Below are 22118 nucleotides of genomic sequence, written 5' to 3'. Positions count from 1 at the left end.
CCAGAAGAGGCAGTGACAGGAGCTGAGCTGAGGACCTTGTGGGGACAGCAGAGTACCTGGCAGCTGGTAAGGCCCGCCTGCAGAATTACATACTATTGATTACTCGGCACTATGCCCGATTCTTGATAGCTCTTAAACTCTTAACGACCCTATGACATTAGTCCCATTTTCACAAAGTAGGAAACAGTCTGAGAGGTAGATTTGGTCAGGTCACACACCTAGCCGGGACCAAGATAGGATGCACCTGGCTCTAAACAAGGTGGCTCCTTGGGAAGCCTGCAGGCAGGGAGGGAGGAGGACAGCGTCCTGGCCTGTGCCTGGGACCCCGAGCTCCACACGGCCCCTGGTGTGGGCCGTGGGGGCGGAGGGGGTGGGCGAGTGGAGCCCGCGAGGCTCAGGGCTCTGAGTGGCTGGGATCCCAGAGCTCAGGCCCCACCACCAGGCCCCCCAGACAGTCAAGGCCTGCTGGGGGCACAGCCCAGCACCTCCCCTACCCCCGAAATCCTGGGCTAAAGACCTTAACCCGCCCTGAGGCCCGGTGGGGGGGGGCATTTTTCTCTGACTTGTCATCTGCTCACTTGAACAGGTCAGGCAGGGGGAGGAGTGTTCCAGGAAAGGCTCCCACTGGCTCTGCCCTCCTGTGACTTGGAGGCTGGGCTGTGTGACGAGTCGCTGCTCACTCCTTCCCCACCTAAGCGCTGCCCTCCTCTCCCTGAAGAGGCCAGCCAGAGGGAGGGCTTGCTTTTTTCGTTCCAAGTTCATATTTTTAATTGGCTCAAATTACAAAGGTCCCCAAGGAGGCCCTCGGAGGAGGGAAACAACCTGGGAGAGGCAGAGACACACTGCCTGCACCTGCCACCCCCCCACCTGCCACCCACTGCCCCACAAGTGTGTATGGAAAAAGGTCCCAGACCCTTTCAACAATCCTTAAAAACCGTGGTGAGAGAGCAGGCAGACGAAGGGCTCTTTCACCTTGACACTGGCGACAGGCAGCCCTGACCTGTCCTGCCCAGGGCCCTGGCCCGTCCAACCAAGTTTGAGGCTCCCATCCCAGACTCTGCCCCTGGCAGGGTAGGGGACAAAAATCTCCTCCTCCAGGAGGTGGGGACACCCCACAAAACAAGAGCAGGACAGACCCCACTTCTTCCAGCCAGCAGAGCCCCCGAGTCTGAGCACTTGACCCTCCACCTGCACAGGGCCGTGGCTCCAGCACAGAGTGGCTCGGGGAAGGGAGGAGGCTTGGGGCCACGTCCTGCATGGGCAGTGGGAAGCCCGGCTGCCCCCCTTTCTGGCTCTGGAGGCTGTGGCGACAGGACCCTGGCCTGCAGGGTGGGCAAGGAGGCATGGTCACACGCGCGCCCCCAGCTCTCCGATGCGCTGCCGCAGGTGAAAGGCAAATTCAAACATGGTGGCGGCGAGGCTCTGGTGGATGAGGTACCGGGGCAGGCGGCCCTGGGGGAAGGCAGGCGGAAGTTACATGACGGCTTGTCCTCAGCAGGAGCTCTGCCCTCACAGGTGGCACCAGCAGGGGTGCTCCGGGCCAGAATGCAGGTGCAGCTCTGGAATCCAGCCTGGGCACCCCCTTCGCCCCCACCCCTGGCAGGAAGAACATGCTGTGCCCAGGTCTTGGCGCCAGGCACACAAACAGACCCGGGCGAGGCTGGGCTGGCAGCCAGCCACCCCTCCTCGGGAATCGGAGGTAAGAGGAGGGGCACGTGCCCTACGGCAATCAGGGCTAAATGACCACCGGGACCCTGCCCCAAATTTTCGAGTAAGCAAGGAGGCTGAGAGCGGGGGAGGCCCTGGGCATGCCAGAGAACCCCCAAGGTCACACAGCCACCAAGTCAGAGGCAGAGTCCTCTCCATGCCACGGAGCCCACCTAGCAGCGCCCAGCACCCCACCTTGAGATCTGTGTTGAGAATCCAGATGAAGGTGCAGACTCGGGGGTTACTGGCCGACTTGAGCACGATGAAGCCCCCAGGACCATTCTCTCCCCTAAGGAGAGAGGCACCATTGGGGGGACTTTGGAACTGAGCAAGTTCCATGCCCCTGACAACCACATACCTTGTTCTTGGCCCAGCTTGGACTAGAGTGGAAGAGGGAAGGCAGACGCTGGTCTAGAAACTACTACCCTGTTTGAATAAGGCTTAGCACAGGTGTCCCCGACGCTGCAGTATCAGCCCTCCACCCTCACCCACTCTCTGATGCTCGAATCCTCCTATAACAACCTGCTGGTGCTTGCACACCCCCAGTGACAGGGAGCTCACCACCTTCCCAGCCCTCGTATACTCGCCCCAGAGATTCCAGGTCAGCTCTGGCTGTGATGGAGGGGGCTGAGCTGGCACTTCTCACTTGGGACACCTTCGCAGGAAGGGGCGTTCAGGGCCTGGGCTGTACAGTTCACATCCCCTAGACATTTCACTTTCCCATAGCCCCACCGAGCATGCTTCAGTCCACGCCACAGACAAGGAAGTTGGCACCCAGGGAGGAAATAAGCTTGTCCTGTCACCCGGCAAGTCTGCCAAGACCAGAGCCCCATCTCATATTCAAACACCAGTGCTCTCTGCCGGAGCCCCAGGAGGGGGTGGGGAGGAGTGAGGTCTATGGGAGGGGGCCACCCACGGCACTGCAGCCTCAGTGGGGAAACCCTGGAGGAAGCCCAGGGACAGGCAGCAGGAAGACTGTGACTTCTCTCCCTTTGGGGGGACTTCTGAGCTGCTCCAGGAGAAGGGCAAAGAAGCAGGGGAGGAAAGGAGACCTGAGTCTCCACAGGCAGGAAAATGACACCCAGAGCTCAGTGCCTCTGGCTCAGGTCAAACAACCCAGCTAACCACACGGCTCCCAGGCCCCTTCCCTGCACTGGTCCCCACCCACGGTCTACCCCTGGCCAGCTACCCCTGTACACATCCCCTCCAGCCTCGGTGGCTTGGCTCCAGCTGTCCACCTTCCCCACCCCCGCAGACAGAGCAGCAAGATTAGCAGGATTAGGGGCTGGGAGGGGCAGAGCCCAGTGGGACAGGGAACAGGAACGCAGCCTCAGCAGGAGAGACTGCCCCGGCTGGGCCGTACACAGTGTACTCTGCACTGCTCAGTGCTCCCGGGGGAGGGGCTGGCTGGGATGACCCGGGAAAGGCAAGGCTCACCTGACGTATTTGTGCGTGGCGGGCTTGGCACTGTGTATGGTGGCAATGCCCGATGACAGGTATCGGTCCCTGCGCCGCTCAATGCGCCGGACATTCACAAAGTCCCTGGGGGAGGGAGGGTAAGATGGAGGGCGCTGAGCCCTGGATCCAAGTGCAGGAGGCCTGACCGCGAGGAGGGTGCTTGGTGGGTGCTCACCTTGGGGAGACCACACCACCCGCGGCCCCTGCAGACACGTCGTAGGAGATGAGGGTGTTGTCTTCTACTCGCTGGAGGATCTGAGGGCCGTCAGGGGAGACATGAGGTGCAGCCCACCCCAGGGAAAACCCAGGGACAGGAACGCCCCAGGCTGTACCGGGAGCTGTCGCCATTCACAGGCCCTGGGCCGGAGCTCTGTGCCCACTCCTCCCTCCCGCCCTCCTGGCCTCACCAGGAGGTGCTGTGACCATCGTCCCCGTCTTACAGATGGGAAAGCTAAGGCACAGAGTGGTTTGGTGACACGACCCAGGTCCCCTGTGGCCTGACTGTGCCCTGATCCATGTCATGAGAGGTGGCCAGGCTGGGCCCCCCAGCTGGGCTCACCTGGCAGGCGGTCACCGTCTTGTTCCACAGCACCATCCTCTCGGGCTGCAGCATCACTTCCTGGTATACCAGCTCCGCGGGGCAGGGCAGGAAGGTCTGGGGCAGGGAGGCCAGATGTGCTTGAGTACCCTAGTCCTTCCCTCTTGGTTGGGGGGACCTGCCGGGGGACCCCTCGGCCCCTTCCTAGAGCCCCAGACAGAGCAGGAGGCTCCAGGATACGCGCTTCCCGCACTCACTTTGAGGATGAACGTCTTGCCGTGAAAGGGAACCTCAATGGTGTACACAGTGTCCCCGTATTCCTGTGGCAGGGACAGAAGGGTAGCAGGGAGGAGGGTGGAGAGCAGGTGGAGGGCACAGGAGTGGGCTGATGGCACAGGAAGGGTGAGCGGCAGGGCAGGTTTTCCACAGCTCAGGGTGGAAGCCTCTAGTACTTTGGGGGTATCTGAGCAGCCGTTACCAAATGGTGGTTCTAACCAACGCACGGCATGGAGGAGAGACAGGCTTTGATATTAAGTTAAAAGACGAGAGCACAGCTGCAGCTGCAACCCCGAAGAGCCGTGTCTCCAGGCCAACAGGGCTGCCAGGGGAGCTGGCCAGAGAGAGGGACTGGGGATGTTTCCCGGTTTTCCAAGCTCTCCGCAATCTTTGTAGATAATGTTGTTTTGATCATGAAATAAAACACTGGACACAGGATAGAAGCCTGGCTTCCCCTTCAAAGCCTGGAGCTGAGGGAGCAGGGCGGCAGGGAGGGGAGGACGGGGTGGGAGGTGGAGGGGAGACATCCCGCCCAGCCTCCTGCAGAATAGCCGACCGGGGGGGGCCCAGCTCCCTCTCCTGGGGCAGGAATCTGCTTCTAAGCCATATAATCCTTGGGTTTATTTCTCAGGCCTCAGAAAAGGAAGCAGAAACACACATGGGAGGGGCAGGTAGGAGAGGGGCTTCTTACATTATTCTTCTCAAACTTCCAGTTCTCCTCCTGGGCCAAGATCTGGTCCACCACCGCTGTGGCCTCCTTCCCCTGGCGGATGTACTCCCGTTCCTGGCCCAGAGCGGGAGGCAGGAAGGGGTCAGCCTGGGGCCTGCACCCTACCTCGGCAGTGGCCTGTCCTCTCTCTAGACGCTCCACAGACCCCTGAAGGAGCCTGGCCCAGCGGTATCTGGGGCCTGGGCTGGCCTCCTGAGGCCTGTGGTTGTGGCGGCTCCTCCAGCGTCCCCAGGCATGGGGCAGACACTGGGATGGACGGGCACCACCCGGCATGCATGCAGCCCGAGGGCTAGCCTCTCCTGGGAACCCCCGCCCACCGTGGCTGAGGCCCGCACTGGCCCTTGTGCGGGTGCCCTTTCCCAGGGCACAGTCGGGGTAGGCAGCCAAATACCTGGGCAGAGAAACTTTTCTTCCCAGTAACTTCTTCATCTGATTCATTGTCAGACCCTGCAGAAAACAAGCACGATGACAGTGGCAAGGGGTGGGGAGAGAGTGCAGGAGGTAGTGGGGGTCGGGTACGTGAGTGCAAGGTGTGGGGGATAAAAGCGTGTGGGAGAGGGTTGCTGGCTTTCCCCAGGGAGCCTGCTAGAAGGAATAGAAAGAACAGACCCGGCCCACCCAGCTCCTCACAAGGCCCCTCCCTGAAGGCAGCTCCGCCACCCACCAGCCCTCACCTGCAAAGGATTCTGGGGGTGAATAGAACTGGCCCTCGGACAGAGCGCCGGAGAACAGCAGGGGCCCATGGGCGACAGCAGCCTGGGCAGCAAGATACCCTGGAGGAGCAGACGTGGGCAGCCATCGTCCCAAACCGAGGACAGTGAGGCCTTAGCAGCCTGGGGCACCCCCGCCCCAGGCTCACCCCAGGCTCTGGGTGGCTGCTCAGAGGGGCAAGTGGCTGAGAACTGACTCTCATGCCTGAAACTCCCCCCGCTCACAGCTGGGGGCTGCAGCAAGGGTCCCCACCACTCAAGGGTCCCCAGCACTCACATCGTTCCTCCTCGGCCTCCTGGGGTAGGACTTTGAAGTCGAGGAACCAGGTCTCCAACCAGGCGAGGACAAAGGACACAATGGGGAGCAGGTAGCCAAATGCCCCTTTGCTGAGCAGCTGTGGAGGGAAGGGGCTGAGCTCCAGGGCAGGGAGTCAGCAGTCACCCCAAACCAGAGTTCCCTTCTGGGGTCACCAATTCTGGCCAGCCAAACTGGCAGAGACCCTGTGCCTGGGACCAGCTGCTTGGGAACCCTCGGTGGCACATGCCCCTGGGATGGATGAATTAAGTCTGTGGCAGGGTAAACTGAGATTAGGCTGGAGGAAGAACTTCCTGATTCTTGGGGTTGCAGGGGGATAGTGGGGGAAGCGGGTGAAGGTGATTCCTTGGAGATATCAAAGGACTGGATTGCCCTCCCCCCAATCCTGACAACAGGGACAGAGAAAGCAGGGAATTGGTCCTTTTTTTAAGAGAAGCCCATCCCTTAGGCCACATGCCCACCAGACCAGCCAGACCCTGAGCCACTGACCTCAGAGAGGATGACCTTGACAATGAGGAATGCGCTGGACACCAATGTAGTGACCTGCCCAGGGGAGGCAAGGAGGGGAGAGAAGGAAAGCAGAGGCTGGGGAGTGAGTCCTCCTCCATCCCCTCCCCTGCACCAGCCCTGCTAGGGCCCAGGAGCTGCCAGGAAAGTGGCATCTTACCGCAATCACCCACCAGTGCCGGAGTCGCAGCAGGGCGTAGCCCAGGAGCAGTCCAGAGAAGCGGAAGAAGGCCAGGACCTGACGGGGGGTGGGACCTAAGCCATCATAGGGAACCAATGTCCCCCACCCTGCTGCAGGCTGACCTCCCCTCCCCCCACGTCCCTCCACACCCCAGGAGAGAATGGCTGAGTTAGCATTTCTTTTTTTTTTTTTTTTTTTTGAGACAGAGTCTCGCTTTGTTGCCTGGGCTAGAGTGAGTGCCATGGCATCAGCCTAGCTCACAGCAACCTCAGACTCCTGGGCTTAAGCGATCCTACTGCCTCAGCCTCCCGAGTAGCTGGGACTACAGGCATGCGCCACTATGCCCGGCTAATTTTTTTTTTTTTTTCCTATACAGATTTTTAGCTGTCCAAATCATTTCTTTCTATTTTTGGTAGAGACGGGGTCTCACTCTTGCTCAGGCTGGTCTCGAACTCCTGACCTCTAGTGATCCACCCGTCTCGGCCTCCCAGAGTGCTAGGATTACAGGTGTGAGCCACTGCGCCCGGCCTGAGTTAGCATTTCTTTGGGACAATTTGGATGTGACCTCCTTGGACAGAGGTCTCATCTTCTCCCTCCCACTTGGGGCTCTCTGAAAGCAGGGCCTCACTGAGGAAGGTTTTTGAAGGCTGAGGGCTCCCCGAGGATGGGGTCAGACTGGATAGGAGTTGCAGAAAGAAGATAACCCAGCCAGAGTCATTTCCCTGCACCCTCTCCACCCCGAGGCGCCCCAGGATCTCCCAAGGCCACTCACAAAGATGTCAAAGAAAGAGGTTTTAAAGTTGTAGTGGATGATCTCCTGCTCCAGGTTCTTCTGGATGCCTGTGTTGGTCTGGGAGAGGGGCGGGGAGAGAGGAAGAGCTCTGGAGGCAGAACCAAGGCCCGGGGCTGCCCCTCACCTTCCAGACTGGGGGGTAGGGGGGTAGGGAGGGGAGGGTGGAACCTGGAGGAGAGGCTGTAAGTGCTAAGCCACCACCCCACAGGGGCCCCAAAGCACCAAGGGAGCTCAGCCAGAGGCCCAAGACCCCAGGCACCAATCCCCTTCCTCGACAGGCCCATGCAGCCCCAGCTGGCAGGGCTGGGTTCAAGTACACTGCCCAGGGAGGGGTAGGCTGGGGGCTGTGCAGGGGAGGCAGCGGGCCCTAAGCAGGGTGCAGGGAGCCTGCTTCTCATGCAATTCCATCTCCCTCCCACACTGCGGTGCTCCATCTTCCCAGCCAACAATCCATCTGGGGTGATGGGCCTGGGAAGGGTGGTGGTGTCAGACGGAGCCTCAGGTGGCAAATCAGTTGATTAGGTTTGTGCTTAATGGGCAAAATCCATCCCACTGCTGCAGAGGATGACATAGAGAGGGAGCAGACATGTCCTTGCCCCTGTCCCTACCCCAGCCCACCATACATTTTCACCAGGATGCCTGAGACCTTGGCCTGGATACCAATGTCCTGCAGCCTGACTCTTGAGAAGGAATGGGGGTGGCAGGCCTAGGCTTCTGCAGGTGGGAGCACCAGCACTGCCACCCCTGGAGAAGGGAGGACACAAAGGGACTCTGGAGGATGGAGCCCAGGAACCCTGAGGAAGAAGACCCTTCATAACCACCTAGGCTAGAGCTTTGGATCGTTGGCCAGTCACCCGAATTTTGGGGGGGGCTTGTTAAAGATACAGATGCTCAGGCCACCAAGTCTGAATATCAGGGTGAGACTCTGAGCATGTGGGATCCTTTTAAAGCTCCCAAGTGATTCTGATGCTCAGAGAAGGAGCCCACAGTCTGCAGAGCTGCCCCCGATAGTCAAACGCCACCACACATACCACCACCTCTACCTCCAGACCACCCGAGCCCCATGAAACTCGACATCGCCTCTTCTCTGGCCTGCTGATGAAGCCCCCCGGTCTGACACCCACCCTACCCCAGCCAGCCCTCCTCTTGCTCCTTAGACTGCTTCCTCTTGGGTCCACAGCCCCTCCCACTCTCACAGTCGATGTCCCTGAGCTCTGTCCTCTGCCCTCTTCTCCCCCAATCTGGGCACCCGCCAGCGCTGACTGGATAAGGACTCAGGAGAGGCGAGTTTCAGTCCCTGCTTCGCCAGTCTCTGGCTACAAGACCCTACACTGGTCCCAGCCCTACTGGGGTCCTTGTATCCACCCAATACAGAGAAATGATCAGGGAACTAAAAATACATATGCTCCAAAATATGAAAATAAAACTATAAAACTGAAAATTGATAAAATTGTAATTAAATCTATGCCAAGTGACTCTACTAATTGTCAAATCCAGTATTCTGAAAGTTTTCATTACATTTGAAAACGACTTGTTAGATTCTTGCACTTTGCAAGAATTCCAAAGTATGCATGACTGCAGAGCAAGCACAGCTGGCATGGCCAAAGAACTTCAAAAGTAAAGTTATCAAAATTTTTTCAGCTCTTCCCTGGTAAGGAAATACGTCTTAAAATATACAAGATAGGTAAATTTTAGGGTTTGCATTGATGTTGGATGTGGCCTTCCAAAGAAAATGTTCCTAAGACCTCGGAAGCTCTGCAGAAGGCTCTGACCCTTGGTGGGTCTTGGGTTTTCCGTCAGTAAGACGGCCTCGAAGGCCCTCCATGGCTGTGGCTTCATCACTGAAGGTGCCAGCTCATCTCCGGTGCACAAAGGACAGAGCCCTGTCCTTCCCTCCAGCTCAACATACCCAGAATCAAACGTACCCTCTTTGTTCCTAAAGCAGCCCTTTCCCCAAACTCCCTTTTTTTGTTTTTTTTTTTTGAGACAGAGTCTCACTCTGTGACACAGGCTGGAGTGCCCAGGCATCAGCCTGGCTCACAGCAACCTCAAACTCCTGGGCTCAAGCAATCCTCCTGCTTCAGCCTCCCGAGTAGCTGGGACTACAGGCACATGCCACCACGCCCAGCTAATTTTTCTATTTTTTGTAGAGATGGTGTCTCACTCTTGCTCAGACTGATCTCGAGCTCCTGAGCTCAAGCAGTCCTCCTGCCTCGGCCTGGAGGGAAATCATACTAGGATTACAGGCATGAGCCACCATGCCTGGCCCCCAAACTCCATACTTCTATCAAGAAAGACATCGTTTCCTGTTACCCAAGCTTGAGACGTAGAGAAAGGGCCCTCGCCATCCAGAACTCTGATGGTGAGCCCTCGCTGCTGAGCGAAAACGAGGGAGGCTCAGAGAGGCTGAGCCCCTTGCTGAGTCAGTCAGTGCAGAGGAGGAGCTGGGACTGGACCACACCAGGGATGCCCTGCTCCCAGGACTCCTGCCTCCGTGGGCTCTGCCCCATCAGTGCCTGGAGACCAGGTCAGGCCCCCACCAGCTAGACTGTGCTCCTGAGGGTGGGCCGACCACTGTGTGGGGTGAGGGTGGGGGTTGGGACCCTGCACCTTCTCCAGGGCACCAGGCAGCATCTTACCAAAACCGGAGCCACTGCCTCTGGGAACTGGGAGCTTTTACTGTTTTGCTCCCCACTGTACCCTCTGCTTTTAGCACAGTTCCTGGGACACAGCAGGGACTCAAGACATGTTTGGTGAATGAATGAATGAATGAATGAATGAACGAATGAACAGGAGCCCAAGAGCAATATGGCAGAAAAAAGACAACAGGTTTCAACAGCTCCATCGGAGCCTAGCCTCCTTTCTCGGGAACCTCCACTAGGGGGCAGCATGGCCCGGAGGCCAAGGGCGAGCTCCGGGCCGGGGTCGGCTCAGCCCCGCCTCCGTCACACACTTGCGGAGGGACCTTGGCCAAACGACTCAACCCCTCCAAGCCCCATTTCCTTCACCCAGAAGGTGAGAACTGCTGTTTTCCTCCCATTCTCCATTTTACCCAGAGTCAACCTCGCAGGAGGCGCAGCCCTCCCCTGTGGCAGGTGCCCCCAGCCGAGCCCCAACTCACGTTCAGCTCAATGATCCAGAGCAGGGAGATGAAGAGCAGGTCGAAGGTGACAAAGAGACAGAAGGTGCGGCGGACATCAGAGATGGCCCGGCGCTTCTCCGGAGGCGGCGGGAGGAAGTGCGACGACAGGCTCTGGCTGTGGGACAGCGACGAGCCCAGGGAGGCCACGGCGGGCAGGCTGCGCTCCAAGTCTCGGGCCAGCTCCCCGGGCAGTTTGCTCATCCTGGTGGGCCGCACCTCAGGGCGGGGCCTCAGCGGCACGGCTGCGGGCGAGGCAGAGGGGCCTGTCAGGGCCCTGGAGGTCCCTTCACACCCAGCTCCCAGGGGACCCCGTTTGTTCCCAAACACATCTGACCCCCACTCCCACCCTGTCCCAACCCACAGCCCAGGACACTCGCCCAAATTGCCTGCCCGGGCTTGGCTCCCCAGGCAGGGCAGGGGCGTTGAGCATCCCTCTCTCTGTCCTTGCCCTCCCTGCCCCAAAGCCTAGCGCCCCAAGGTTCACCCTTAGAGGGCTCTCGGGGCACCTACCCGCCTCCCCAATGCCTGGGGGCACAGCCTGCTCCTCCCAAACCCAGCCCTGAGCTCAGACTCTGGTCCTGTCAACAGCCTCTTGGCCGGCCCCCACCCCCACGAGAAGAGGGCCCCAAGCTCTGTTCTTTGTTTTCCAAGCACAAAGCCACTTTCCCTCCCAGCAGCCAGCCCTGCCCTCCCACCCCCTAATCCATGGCAACTGGGAGGGCCTTCCTAGAGCTGTCTGTGCGCTTGGAGCTGGGACAGGGCTACCGAGCGGAGGACATCACAGTCCCTCTCTAGCTCCCCCACCACTCCCTAGGACCAGCCACCATCATCTCTGCCTGGACAGCTGCAATCCGCTCCTAGGGGCTGGGCCTCCAGGCTGCCCCCTCACCCTCTGGCACCATGTCTCCACAGCACAGCGGAGCAAAGAAAGCATCAACCAGGTCCTGCCACCACCCCCAACCCGCCAGGGCTGCCCACAGTTCTCAGGCCAAAGGGCCCCTCCTCACCAGGCCCTCTCAGCCCAGGCTGCCCTGTCTAGCCCATCTTACCGCTCTTCTCACACCCCGTCTCACTGCCACTGCCACTCTGGCCTTCTTTTAGATCCCTCAACACGGTGCCCTGTTCTGCCTCGGAGCCTTGGACCTGGCTCTCCCAGATGTCTGGAATATTCTCCCCCAGTCCTTTCAACGGGCAGCCAAAGTCCTGTCCTCAGAGCCTCCCACCCTCTTGCCCCACTCACAGAGTAATATATGACACTGCTTTACTTTTGTCAGTGACCTTGTCACCACCTCAACTTATCTTCCTTACTGTTTGATTTTACTGTTGACACTTTCTCATTAAACTGTAAACTCCATGGCTGCAGGGGCGTTATCTGACTCGCTCACTGCTGTCTTCCTAGCGCCCAGCACATAACAGGTGCTTCATAACTGACTGTTGAATGAATGAAGGTTCCAGAGGGTCTCCTGGCCCTCAGCTCCACGCTGTGTAGCGGAGAGGACCAGGGCAAACCCTGAAGAGAGTAAGAGCCAGCCACTCCAAAGTGGCCCAGCGTCCTGCCGCCTGGTGCCTACGTGTCCACGGCCATGTTCGTGCCCACACAGGGCAGGGGTGATTCCTCCTGTTTTACAGATAAAACAACCAAGGCTCAGAGAGATGAAAGGATGTGCCCAATCCCTTAAGATCCTGTGCCACCACGGGGCTTTCGCAAACTCTAAAGAGAAAAGGAACCCTGGAGCACCCCCTCCCTGCCAGGGGCACTCGCCCAAAGCCACTTCCTGGTACCACACTCTTGGAGTGCCCATGACAAGTTCAGCTCAACAGTACTGGGGGGAGCCAGGCCCAACTCCGGAAGGAGGCAGTCAGTAGAGGGGACGTGACAGGCCGCCGGCCATGGGACCCCCAATATCCATCAGCCGGCTCAAGTGCCAGACTGCACACACAGCACATCCCTCACCAGGACAGCCGCAGCTCCAGGGCAGGTGACATTTCCATGACTCTAACAGCCCTTTCGTGTCCTGCCAGACCTGTCTCCCTCCCTCCCTCTTCATTTCTCTCCGCCTCTTTCCTGTCTCTGTCACAAAGTAACCTTCCGTCTGTGTTTTCTTTGTGTCTTTTTACCCCTCTCCTTTTCCCAGAGCTGTCATTTTGGGGTATTTTGTTTGTTTGTTTAAGACAACAGAAATTGATTATCTCACATTCAGGAGGCTAGAAGACTGAAATCAAGTGTCGGTAGGGCCACGCTCCCTCTGAATCCTCCCTTGCCTCTTCCTGGCTTCTGGGGCTTTGCTGGCAATCTGGCCTTCCTTGGCCTGCAGCTACATGACTGAAGTCTCTGTCTTTATTGTCACATGATGCCCTCCCTGTGTGTCTGTCTTCACATGGGCATCTTAGAAGGATACCAGTCACATTGGATTAGGGGCCTGCTCTACTCTGGTATGACTTCATCTTAACTGATCACATTTATAATGACCCCACTTCCAAGTAAGGTCACATTCTGAGGTGGGGGGGTCGGGACTTCAACTTCTCCTTTTGTGGGGAGCACAGTTCAACCCGTAACAGTAACCTACCTCTTTAGTGTGTGGCTTATCCTTGTTTTATACAAAGGAAAAAATACATGCATATTTTTCTTTTATCCATTCTTCTTTCCTTCTTTCTTAAGAAACAGGGTCTCCCTCTGTCGCCCAGGCTGGAATGCAGTGGCAGGATCATAGGTCACTGTGGCCTCAAACTCCTGAGCTCGAGTGACCCTCCCACCTCAGCCTCCCAAGCAGCTGGGACTACAGGGTCGCACCACCACTCCCGGCTATCCCTCCCTACATGTAGGACAACTTCCTATAGCATGTTATTTTTTCACTTAACAGTGTATCCTAGAAATCACTCCATCTCAGTTTTACATTCTTTTATAGAGCTGCTTAGTACTCCATTTTATAGACAAACTACAGTTTATTCAATCTCTTATGAATGAGCATTTAGAGGTGTTATTATCAGAAATGCTGCAATGAACAACCTTGCGTATATATACTCTCATGTTGTTGGAAGTGTATCTTCAGGAAAGATTCCTGGAAGTGGTATTGCTGGGTCAAACTGCATATGTAGTTTTGCTGGGTATTGCCAAGTTCCCTTTGCAGTTTGCGTTCCCACCAGCAATGTATGAGAATGCCTGTTTCCCCACAACCCACAGAATGTATCGTCATCCCTGTCTGTCTGTATTTTTCCCCGTCTGGGTCTTCCTCTCCATCTCGCTCCCGTTTCTGAGTCTTTCTCTCCACCCCCATCAGTCTCTCTTCCCCTTTCTCTCCCTCCCTCTCTCTCTCTCCCCTCCCTTCACTTCTCTATCTGCCCCATTCCCCCCACTTCCTGCCTCACTTCTGGGTGCTGTAGCTTCCCTCCTCTGGTCTGCTTCTATGTCTGTCTGTCTTTCCCACTGGCTTTCTCCCTCCCTCCCTGGGGACAGGACTTGGGTGGCAGCAGCTTGGGTGTGAGACGCACTTGGAGTGGCAACTGCACTGACACTCACACGCCCAGACATCCCCGTCGAAGCGAGACACGCAGATGGGGCTAGAGCAGAGGTGTTGCGAGAGGCTGGGAGAGCCGAAGATGCCAGGGGGTGCGGGAGCCAAGCGTGGGGGCTTGGAGCAGGGGTGGGGGCTGCTGGCCAAGAGTCAGAGAAAGGGGGTTCCACACCACCCTCCCACTGAAAGCAGCTCAGAGTCCAAATGAGAGCCTGTGCAGTAGACAGAGCACTGGTCCGGAGTTAAGAGACCTGCAGCCCAGTCCCTGGGCAGCCACTGATTCTGAGTAACTTTGGGCAAGTCCTTCTCACCATCCTCTGTTTATCTGGGGGAAAAGGTCAGTGGTTTTTCAAACCCCTCTTTTTAAGCAAGAGAAACTTAAAGTAAACCTTACTTAAAACCTCAGTATATAAAACAGACAAAAACCTGACTGCTATGGGTGAAGGTGGCTGTAGAGTCCCACCATCGGCCTTTCTTCAAACTCCAACATCACCCGAAGCCTCCCTGGCTGCAGTTTGAAAACATGGCTCACTCAGATGTCTTCGAAAGGCCTTTGGGCTCCATCAGACCACCTGCCAATCTACAGGGTGAAAACCTGCCTTGGCCTGGAACTGCCCCCAGCCATCAGTCCCCAAAGCACTTGTTCTCTGGCTGACTCCAGGCTACCAGGCCCTGGAGGATGGAGGCTGGCAGCTGCCACCACAACAGTGAGCACCAGCCCCCACCCCGACATGCCCACCCTCCCTACAGGGAAGGCAGGAAGGCAGGAAAGAGCACTTTGAGGCTGGAGACAGCAGCGCTGCCACCCAGCCCCCTGGGAGCAGCACCCCCCTGCCAAGCCCACTGCCTGCTGTCACCGGCCCCTCCCAAGTGCCTTCAGAGGTGTCAGGAGGGGAACAGCACATGTGGCATGAAGGAGTCTGCCTGTTTGTGGAAGGTGACCTGCTAAGGCTTTCGGAGGGGGAGGGAGGAAGGAGGGAGGGAGGCAATCGGAGGTTTTGCCATCTTAGGTTGGAGGGGGAAGAAGGGTGGGGAGGGGCGGGCCCGTCAGGTGTCTGGGCACAGTGGATCATTCCGGAGGCAAAGGGGAGGGGTGGGCACGGGCCCTCAAGCGCCTTCTTATGACTTCTCTTTCTCGCCCCCAGGATGTACTAATATGGTCTGGCTTGCAATGGGGTCTTGGGTAGGGCACAGGACTCCGGGCAAACAATAGGATGCTATCCTTGTTAGTATAGTGGTAAAAAAAAAAAAAAAAAAAAAAAAATGAAAAAAAATATATAAAAAATATTAAAAAATTTTAAAAAAGTAAAATCACTCTAAGACTCGGTGTCCTCAGCTGCATTAAAAAAGGTAACAATAATATACTTAATGCCACTGAACTGTACTCTTTTTTGTTTGTTTGTTTTTTGAGACAGAGTCTCACTCTGTTGCCCAGGGCTAGAGTGCCGTGGCGTCAGCCTAGCTCACAGCCACCTCAAACTCTTGGGCTCAAGTGATCCTCCTGCCTCAGCCTCCCAAGTAGCTGGGACTACAGGCATGTGCCACCATGCCCGGCTAATTTTTTCTATATATTTTTAGCTGTCTGGTTAATTTTTCTTTCTATTTTTTAGTAGAGACGGAGTCTCGCTCTTGCTTACGCTGGTCTCGAACTCCTGACCTCCAGCAATCCTCCTGCCTCGGCCTTCCAGAGTGCTAGGATTACAGGCGTGAGCCACCACGCCCGGCCGAACTGTGCTCTTAAAAATGGTTAAAATAGTAAATTTTGTGTTATATATATTTTACCATGATTTAAAAAAAAAGGCAACAAGAGCTCCTGCCTCATAGGGCTGGTCTTTAGGTAAGGGTCAGGAGGGAGTGTGGTAAGTGCCGGGTCAGTGGTGGCTGATATGGAACAAGGAGCTGGCAAGACCTTTCAGAGGGAAATTAACGGGGAAGGAGTTAGAATACACTACAGTGACCTGTAATAAAAACCACCCTGTCATCCAGGCTGTGACTTCTTAAAAATAAAAACGAAAACAAAAAACCATACAAAATCACCCTGAAGGGCGTGGGTTCAAATCTGAACTCCGCAATTCACCGGCTGTGTGACCCAGAGCAAGCTCCCTAAGCCTCTGGTCTGGCTCCCGCCTGGATACCCAGAGATGACCCACGTCTCCTGGGCAGTGTGAGTGTGGACTCTCCAGATCCCCTACTGAGGCGGGGGGTGGGGGGATAGTAGACACAGACTCTCGACACCCAGCCCCACTCTGCATTCCTCAGTAAATGCTAGCACCAGTCCCACCCTGGCTATGGGGGCTTCCCAAGGGGTCCCTAACTCAGTACAAATCAGGGGGGTCGGTGAAGGCAAGAGAGAACTAGACTCCAGGCCAGAAGGAGGGCCAAACCTTCGATTCCCATCTTGTTAGTCACTTAACCTCACTGTGCCTCAGTTTCCTCCTCTGTAAAATGGGGCTAACAATAGCACCTACTTCTTTATATAATAATCTTTATCATATAAAGATTAAGTGACTTATTCAATGCAGTGGCCTAGAGCACACCCTGACAGCGTGGTCACTGCGTGAGGGTTAGTATTATTACTTTCCTCCCTCTTCTCCAGATGCAGACAGGGTCTTGAGCTCTAACTGCCTGGTGAGATGGCTCCAGGCCAGGGCTGGGGTTGTTCTGAGTCAAGCAGCGCCTGTGAACACCAGGTTACCACAGACTCCACAGACTGGTGGAAGGCAGGGCCCTGGGTATGGGGGAGGCTAGCCCCGGCCTACGTCCTGCTGCCGGCCAGCCCAGGAGGGCGCTGGTTCGGGGAAGGCAGGACTGCAGACCAAACAGGCTGGGCACCACCCAGATGGGCCAGTGCAAAAGAAACAAACCTGGCTGGCAGTGGCCTGCGGTGGCACCCTGCGGACATGTTCTCCTTAACACATCATGCCCCTCCCAAGAGCGGTGGTGACAATCCCGTCAGGGAAGGAGCAGACGGAAGCTCTGGGAGAGCTGCCCACACTCCCCCAGCCAGAAAGGCGCAGAGCTGACCCCAGGGGCACGTGGGCTTCCCCCTGTGCTGGGCTGAGATGGGCTAAACACAAAGGTTGCTGCCTCCCTAGAGCCTTTGTGTCCTCCCTCCGCATCCCACCCATCAGCAAATCCTGTGTCTCTTCCTTCAAAACCCAGCCAGTATCTGCCCACTGCTCACCCAGCACAATGTTACCCTGTCCAGGCCATCATCTGTCACCTGCTACAGCTTCCTGCCCTCTTCCTTGTCCTAGCCCCCTGAGTCAACACAGCAGCCAGAGGGATCCTGTTAAAGGTCAGACCACATCTCCGCGATGCCCCAAACTTCCGGTGGCTTCCCCAGAGTAAAGGCCAAAGGGTCCACCTGGCCTACAAGTCCCCCCTTCCCCTTAAACCCTCCACTCCAGCCATGTTGGTCCCTCACTGTCCTTGGACACATCACGAATGCTCCTACCCCAGGGCCCTGGCACCTGCTGCGGAGGCGGGAGCTCCTCTCCAGGTCTTAGCACTGCTTGCTCCTCACTCCATCTGGTCTCTACACAGATGTCCCTGGGGAGAGACCTCCCCTGAACCCCTCTTCAGCCCCTACCCTTCATCCCTTCCTGTGCTGTATTCTTCTTCACAGCACTTGTCACCCCTGACATATGACACGTCCACTGGCCCATGTTTGCTGCACATCCTCTCCCGCTGGCATGCAAACCCCACGAGAGCAGGGACTTGCCGTGCTTTGCTCACTGCTGCGGGTGCAGTAGCAGAACCGTACTGGGCTGGCAGTGGATGCTCAGGAAATGCGCTCAACGACTATTTACACCCTTTCCTACAGCAGCACGTGCACACGTGCACAGGAACACTCACGCCCAGCTCTGGAGGAGGAGCCCCTTCCTGTCCAGACTGCCTCTCTGGACACCGGACCCCACCCTCTGCAGGCGTCCTGCCCTGACCAGGGCCCAGGCACTCCCTCCACGACAGGGCAGGGGACTGGTTTCCTGGGCCCCCTCCTGTCCCGAGCCCCAACTTGCAGGGAAAAGACTCCAGGTGAAGTTAAATCCCTTTGATGAGGAGGGTAAAGGAGCAGGAAGGACTTGCCCCTCAGTGGGACCCCAGCACTCTGCTCTTGCTAAGGGGGTGGACACCCACCCCGTACTCTCCTGACCATCGGCTGCTCCCAGGGCACACCACAGCCGGTCTTCCTTGTGTGCCTCAGCTCCCTGTCTCCTTGTTCTGGAATGACGTCCTCCTTCTGGGGGACTCTGACCCTTCAGAGGCTTGTTCAAACGTCACCTCCTGGGCAAAGCTTTCCCTCACCCTCCAGGCTCCCCTGAGCTTTTAGGACTCTGGATTAGTGCTTCCCTTATCACAGCTAGACTTGAGTCTCAAAGCTGTCATCCCTCGAGCGCCTGAGACTCCAGTCACAGTGCCCGGCCACTTACGTGTCTAGTAAGTGAGCTAGTCTGTGGATCCATCATGTGCACCCTGGCAGCAAAGGATGTGGGTTTGAGGGTTGGGCCTAAGAGCCAGAGTCAAAAACCCAAGGCCATCCCTTATTAGGCTGTGTGCCCTTGACCAAATCACCAAGTCTCCTTATCTGTAAAATGGGGAGAGTATAGTACCTACTTCAGAGCTTGAAAGGATGAGAAACAGCACATGCGCAGTGCCTGTGCCTAATTAATGGTAGCTATTGCTACTACTGCCCTCCACGGGCAGTGTCAGAGGCAGGGCCCTGGGCCAGGCATAGCATAGCATTTTGCCCAAACTCAGAGTCCCAGCAGTACTGCTGGATGGAAGGGTGGGCCCAGGCCCAGGCCGCAGGGAGCTGCCCTAGGATGGCACACTTTGGGTTCTCCTGTAATTCAGGGTTCAGTGGCCCATGCCATCAGCCTTGGGACAGCTGGCATACTGGCCCTATCCCACCCCACCACAGAGGGTTTGGGAAGTCTCCTGGAGAAGTAGGAGTTTAAGGAGAGGAGGGCACGGCTGCAATGACAAATAAGATCTCAAAGCCGAAGCCTGGCTTTGTTTCTCCTTTCCTTCTGGGGAAGCGGAAGGGGAAGACTCAAGCCAAACAGAAACAAGATTCTTCACCACTCACTCCTCCCCGCAGCCGGGGAGGTTCTCCGGGTACAGTTTACTGAAACTCTAACAAACTGAGATCTACTCAGCCCTCCTTTCCCCCTGACACCAGGCCCTGTTAATTGTCAGGAAAGCCCCTGCTCTGTGGTTCCATGACCCCTGGCCTAGACAGGGGCCAGTGAGTCAGACCCCACCCACCCCTCAGTGCTGCTGGGTAAAACTTGGGGCTGATGAGGTCAAGTTCCCAAGGTCAGTCTGGAAAAGGCCAGCCATCTTCTGGGAGAGATCTCAGCCTTCTCAAGGAAAGTCCCCCACAGGGGTGGGGGTGTTGTAGCACAGGCTCCTCCCAGGACTAGCCCTGAGCAGGCAAAAGCCAGGATTAGCCTCTTCCCAGTGAGAAAAAGTTCAGAGAGGCATACAACTGGCCAGACAGGATGCCTTCCTTGTCCTCTGTCCCACTGATGTGGCAACTGCCTCCTTGGAAGCTAGAACCCCAAGGCAGTTTCTGAGAGACAGCTGCAGACCTGGAGTTAGGAGACAGTCCTTTAAATCCCTGCTGAGTGACCTTGACCTTACCTCCCCTGAATCTCAGCTTCCTAACCTATGAAATGGAGCCAACAAGCTCCACCACTCGGTGGAATACTTACAAGCCACCAAAGGTGCAGGATTTGGGGTCTCACCCGCACTACTCTTCCCTAACAAGTCTAGGTGTGTGAGAGCTCAGTTTAATGCCACATACAGGGATTGAGAGCCTACAGTGTGCTGGACACTGTGCAAGTCCCTGGGGCCACAGTACCCTGTTCTGGTCCAGCAGGGGCTTCTATTGCAGAAGACTGACATAAATAATCAACATGGTGCCATGCTGTGATCAGTGCTTTCAGGGAGGAATGAACAAAGAACCGTGGGCTCCCAGAGAAGGGATCATCTGACCCTGGCTGGAGTGGGTGAGGTCAGGAAAGCCACAGGGAGGAGGGGCCCTCTGACCCAGGCCTTGAAGAATCAGCATCTACTGGCTGGAAGCAAGGAGGAAGGGCATTCCAGGCACGCAAAGGAACACAAAGACCCAGGCTCTGTTCTAAGGCACAGGCCCAGCCCAAAGGCATGTACATGATCCTACCTCAGGGGGCCTGGCCCCAAACACCAGGTACTAGGCCTCCAGAGCACAGTCCCAGGGCATGGTCCCTGCTGGCTCCTAAACCAGGCGGATACTTCCTCATGGCCACGTGAGAAAAAGAATCACAAGTCTCAGCAGAGAAAGCTGCCTCCGTCTGTCTCAGCTCCATCTCCCCACACCCTTCCACGACCCACTGGGGCTCTGTTCAGAGGACCCAGCTTTGCCTTCTCTGAGCCCACTCCAGCCTCTACCTCCCTCTGGTAAACTCATCTTCTTGCTTTAAGGGCCCTCACTAATTGTCCACTCCTTGGGAACTGCCTCGGCCTTTCTCTCCCTTGGGTTCCCAGAGCTCTATGTATATTTCTCTAGAATTAATGCCATGTAACATCATTTACTCATTCCCAGATTTGTTTTCCTGAGCAGACTGACATCAAGTCTGGACCGCTATTACTTTTTTTTTAGAGCCAGGGTCTCACTCTGTCACACAGACTGGAGTGCAGTGGTGCCATCATAGCTCACTGCAGTCTTGAACTCCAGGTCTCAGCCTCCCTAGTAGCTGGGACTACAGGTGGGCACCACCTCGCCTGGCTAATTTATTTTTTGTAGAGACAGGGATCTTGCTCTGTTACGCAGACTGGTTGGGAACTCCTGGCCTCAAGTGATCCTCCCGCCTTGGCCTCCCAAAGTACTGGGATTAAAGGCGTGAGCCACTGTGCCTGACCCAGTTCAAGTTTAAACACAGTGAGCTCCATCTGAAGCGGAGCTGTCCAACTGGCCGCTGGACGGCCAAGTCTGGAGCACCAAGGAAGGAAGGCAAAGGCTGTGCTGAGGATGCGGGTCCGAGTATTTAGTTGGTGTAAAGCTGAGGCTGTGGGAAGACATAAGACCACCCAGATTTGGTGTATAGAGCGAGGCGCTGGGCAAGAGAGGAGAATGTGAGGCGGCATTTCTTACCTACTGTCAGAGCGGTAGGAAGAAAATCAGGAGAGACTGATGAGAAGGAAGCCAAAAAGGGCGGAGAGGGGGACAGTGTCAATTAGGACTGAGTGTCAATGGTGTTAAGCACCTCTAAGAACTCAAGAAAGATGCTCTAAAGGACACTTTTGATATCAATTAGAAAGTTATTTACGGCTGTTTCAGAAGGAAGTTGGGGAGGCACCGGATGACAACGAGACGCAGACCTACCGGAATGAGTAGATGTTTCCTCCTCCTCCTCCTCCTCCTCCTCCCAGATCCTGACCCCTCCCCATACCCAACCTCTGCCCCTTAATACCCGCACATTGTCCCCTAGCTTCTCCCTTCACAACCAAGAGGGAGGCTTTGGAAGGCGATCCCGGACGCCCTCCTCGGCCCCCAAGGGTGGGCGAGGTCGCCGAGGGTCAGCGCCCGGGGTCCCTAAACCCGCGCGGGGCGGAGCGAGGCCGAGCAGAGGAAAGGGGCGGAACCTGGATTGCGGGGGGTGTGGGAAGGGCCGGACGGAACCCAGGTCGGACACCAGGCAGGGAAGCAGGATCGGCCGGCAAGAGACAGCCCGCGTACCACCCCCAGTCTCAGTGACTTCTCCAGTACCCACCTGCTCCATGTCATCCACGGCCCCGGCTCTTTCTGCCCCAGCGCAGTCCTACTCCGCGACCCCGGCGGCGCCTCAGAGCGGAAGAAGATCTCCCAGCGGCGCCACTTCCGCCGCTGAGTCCGCCCCCGAGAGCGAACCGGAGCGCGCGTCTGGCTGCAGCCCCGCCCTCCGCCCCGCCTCACGCCCTCCGGCGCTGCTAAGCGTCGGCTAAGGCCGGAGTTAGACTTGAAGAGTGCCTTCCCGGGGGTGGGGGAATGGAAAAGAAGCCCAGGGGCGCCACCGTTGCTGGGCCACACTGGCCTGGCACTGTGGAAGACAGAGAACTTCCTGAGGGGAGGCCTGTGGGGTGGGGGAGGGGTACCTTGGAAGAATCCACTATTACTCTTGAGAGACTTCTCCCGTCTCTCCCCGTGCCTCACCCTACCCCACCCCCGCCTCTTTCATCAATTCCAAGCAGGAGCTAGAACTTCTACCGTCCTTCCTAAGAG

General features: G+C 56.9%; 1 protein-coding gene across 3 annotated transcripts; it reads right to left on the bottom strand.

Annotated features, from left to right (window-relative positions):
- Positions 1-1238: 1238 nt before the first annotated feature.
- On the bottom strand, positions 1239-21805 carry STARD3 (StAR related lipid transfer domain containing 3). 3 transcript variants are annotated; one of them, XM_045526379.1, is made up of 16 exons: positions 21631-21722; positions 11667-11976; positions 10338-10600; positions 7196-7273; positions 6403-6480; positions 6225-6278; positions 5697-5814; positions 5384-5482; positions 5101-5156; positions 4671-4763; positions 3961-4023; positions 3725-3820; positions 3341-3420; positions 3145-3249; positions 1903-1996; positions 1239-1452 (listed from the first exon to the last, which is right to left on the bottom strand). In XM_045526379.1, exons 3-16 carry the CDS (start codon positions 10557-10559, stop codon positions 1348-1350), a joined length of 1341 nt encoding a protein of 446 aa, XP_045382335.1. In that variant the 5' UTR covers positions 10560-10600; positions 11667-11976; positions 21631-21722; the 3' UTR covers positions 1239-1347. The 3 variants fall into 3 exon arrangements, with proteins under 3 accessions (XP_045382335.1, XP_045382334.1, XP_045382336.1); XM_045526378.1 differs by lacking the exon at positions 11667-11976 and having other exon boundaries at positions 21631-21805; XM_045526380.1 differs by lacking the exons at positions 11667-11976; positions 21631-21722 and adding an exon at positions 21243-21260.
- Between the last annotated feature and the right edge of the window lie 313 nt (positions 21806-22118).

Source organism: Lemur catta, chromosome 15 (assembly GCF_020740605.2).
Source record: "Lemur catta isolate mLemCat1 chromosome 15, mLemCat1.pri, whole genome shotgun sequence".
NCBI lineage: Eukaryota > Metazoa > Chordata > Mammalia > Primates > Lemuridae > Lemur > Lemur catta.
Note: the sequence above shows the minus strand (reverse complement) of the source record. Positions and strands in the feature narration are given on the sequence as shown.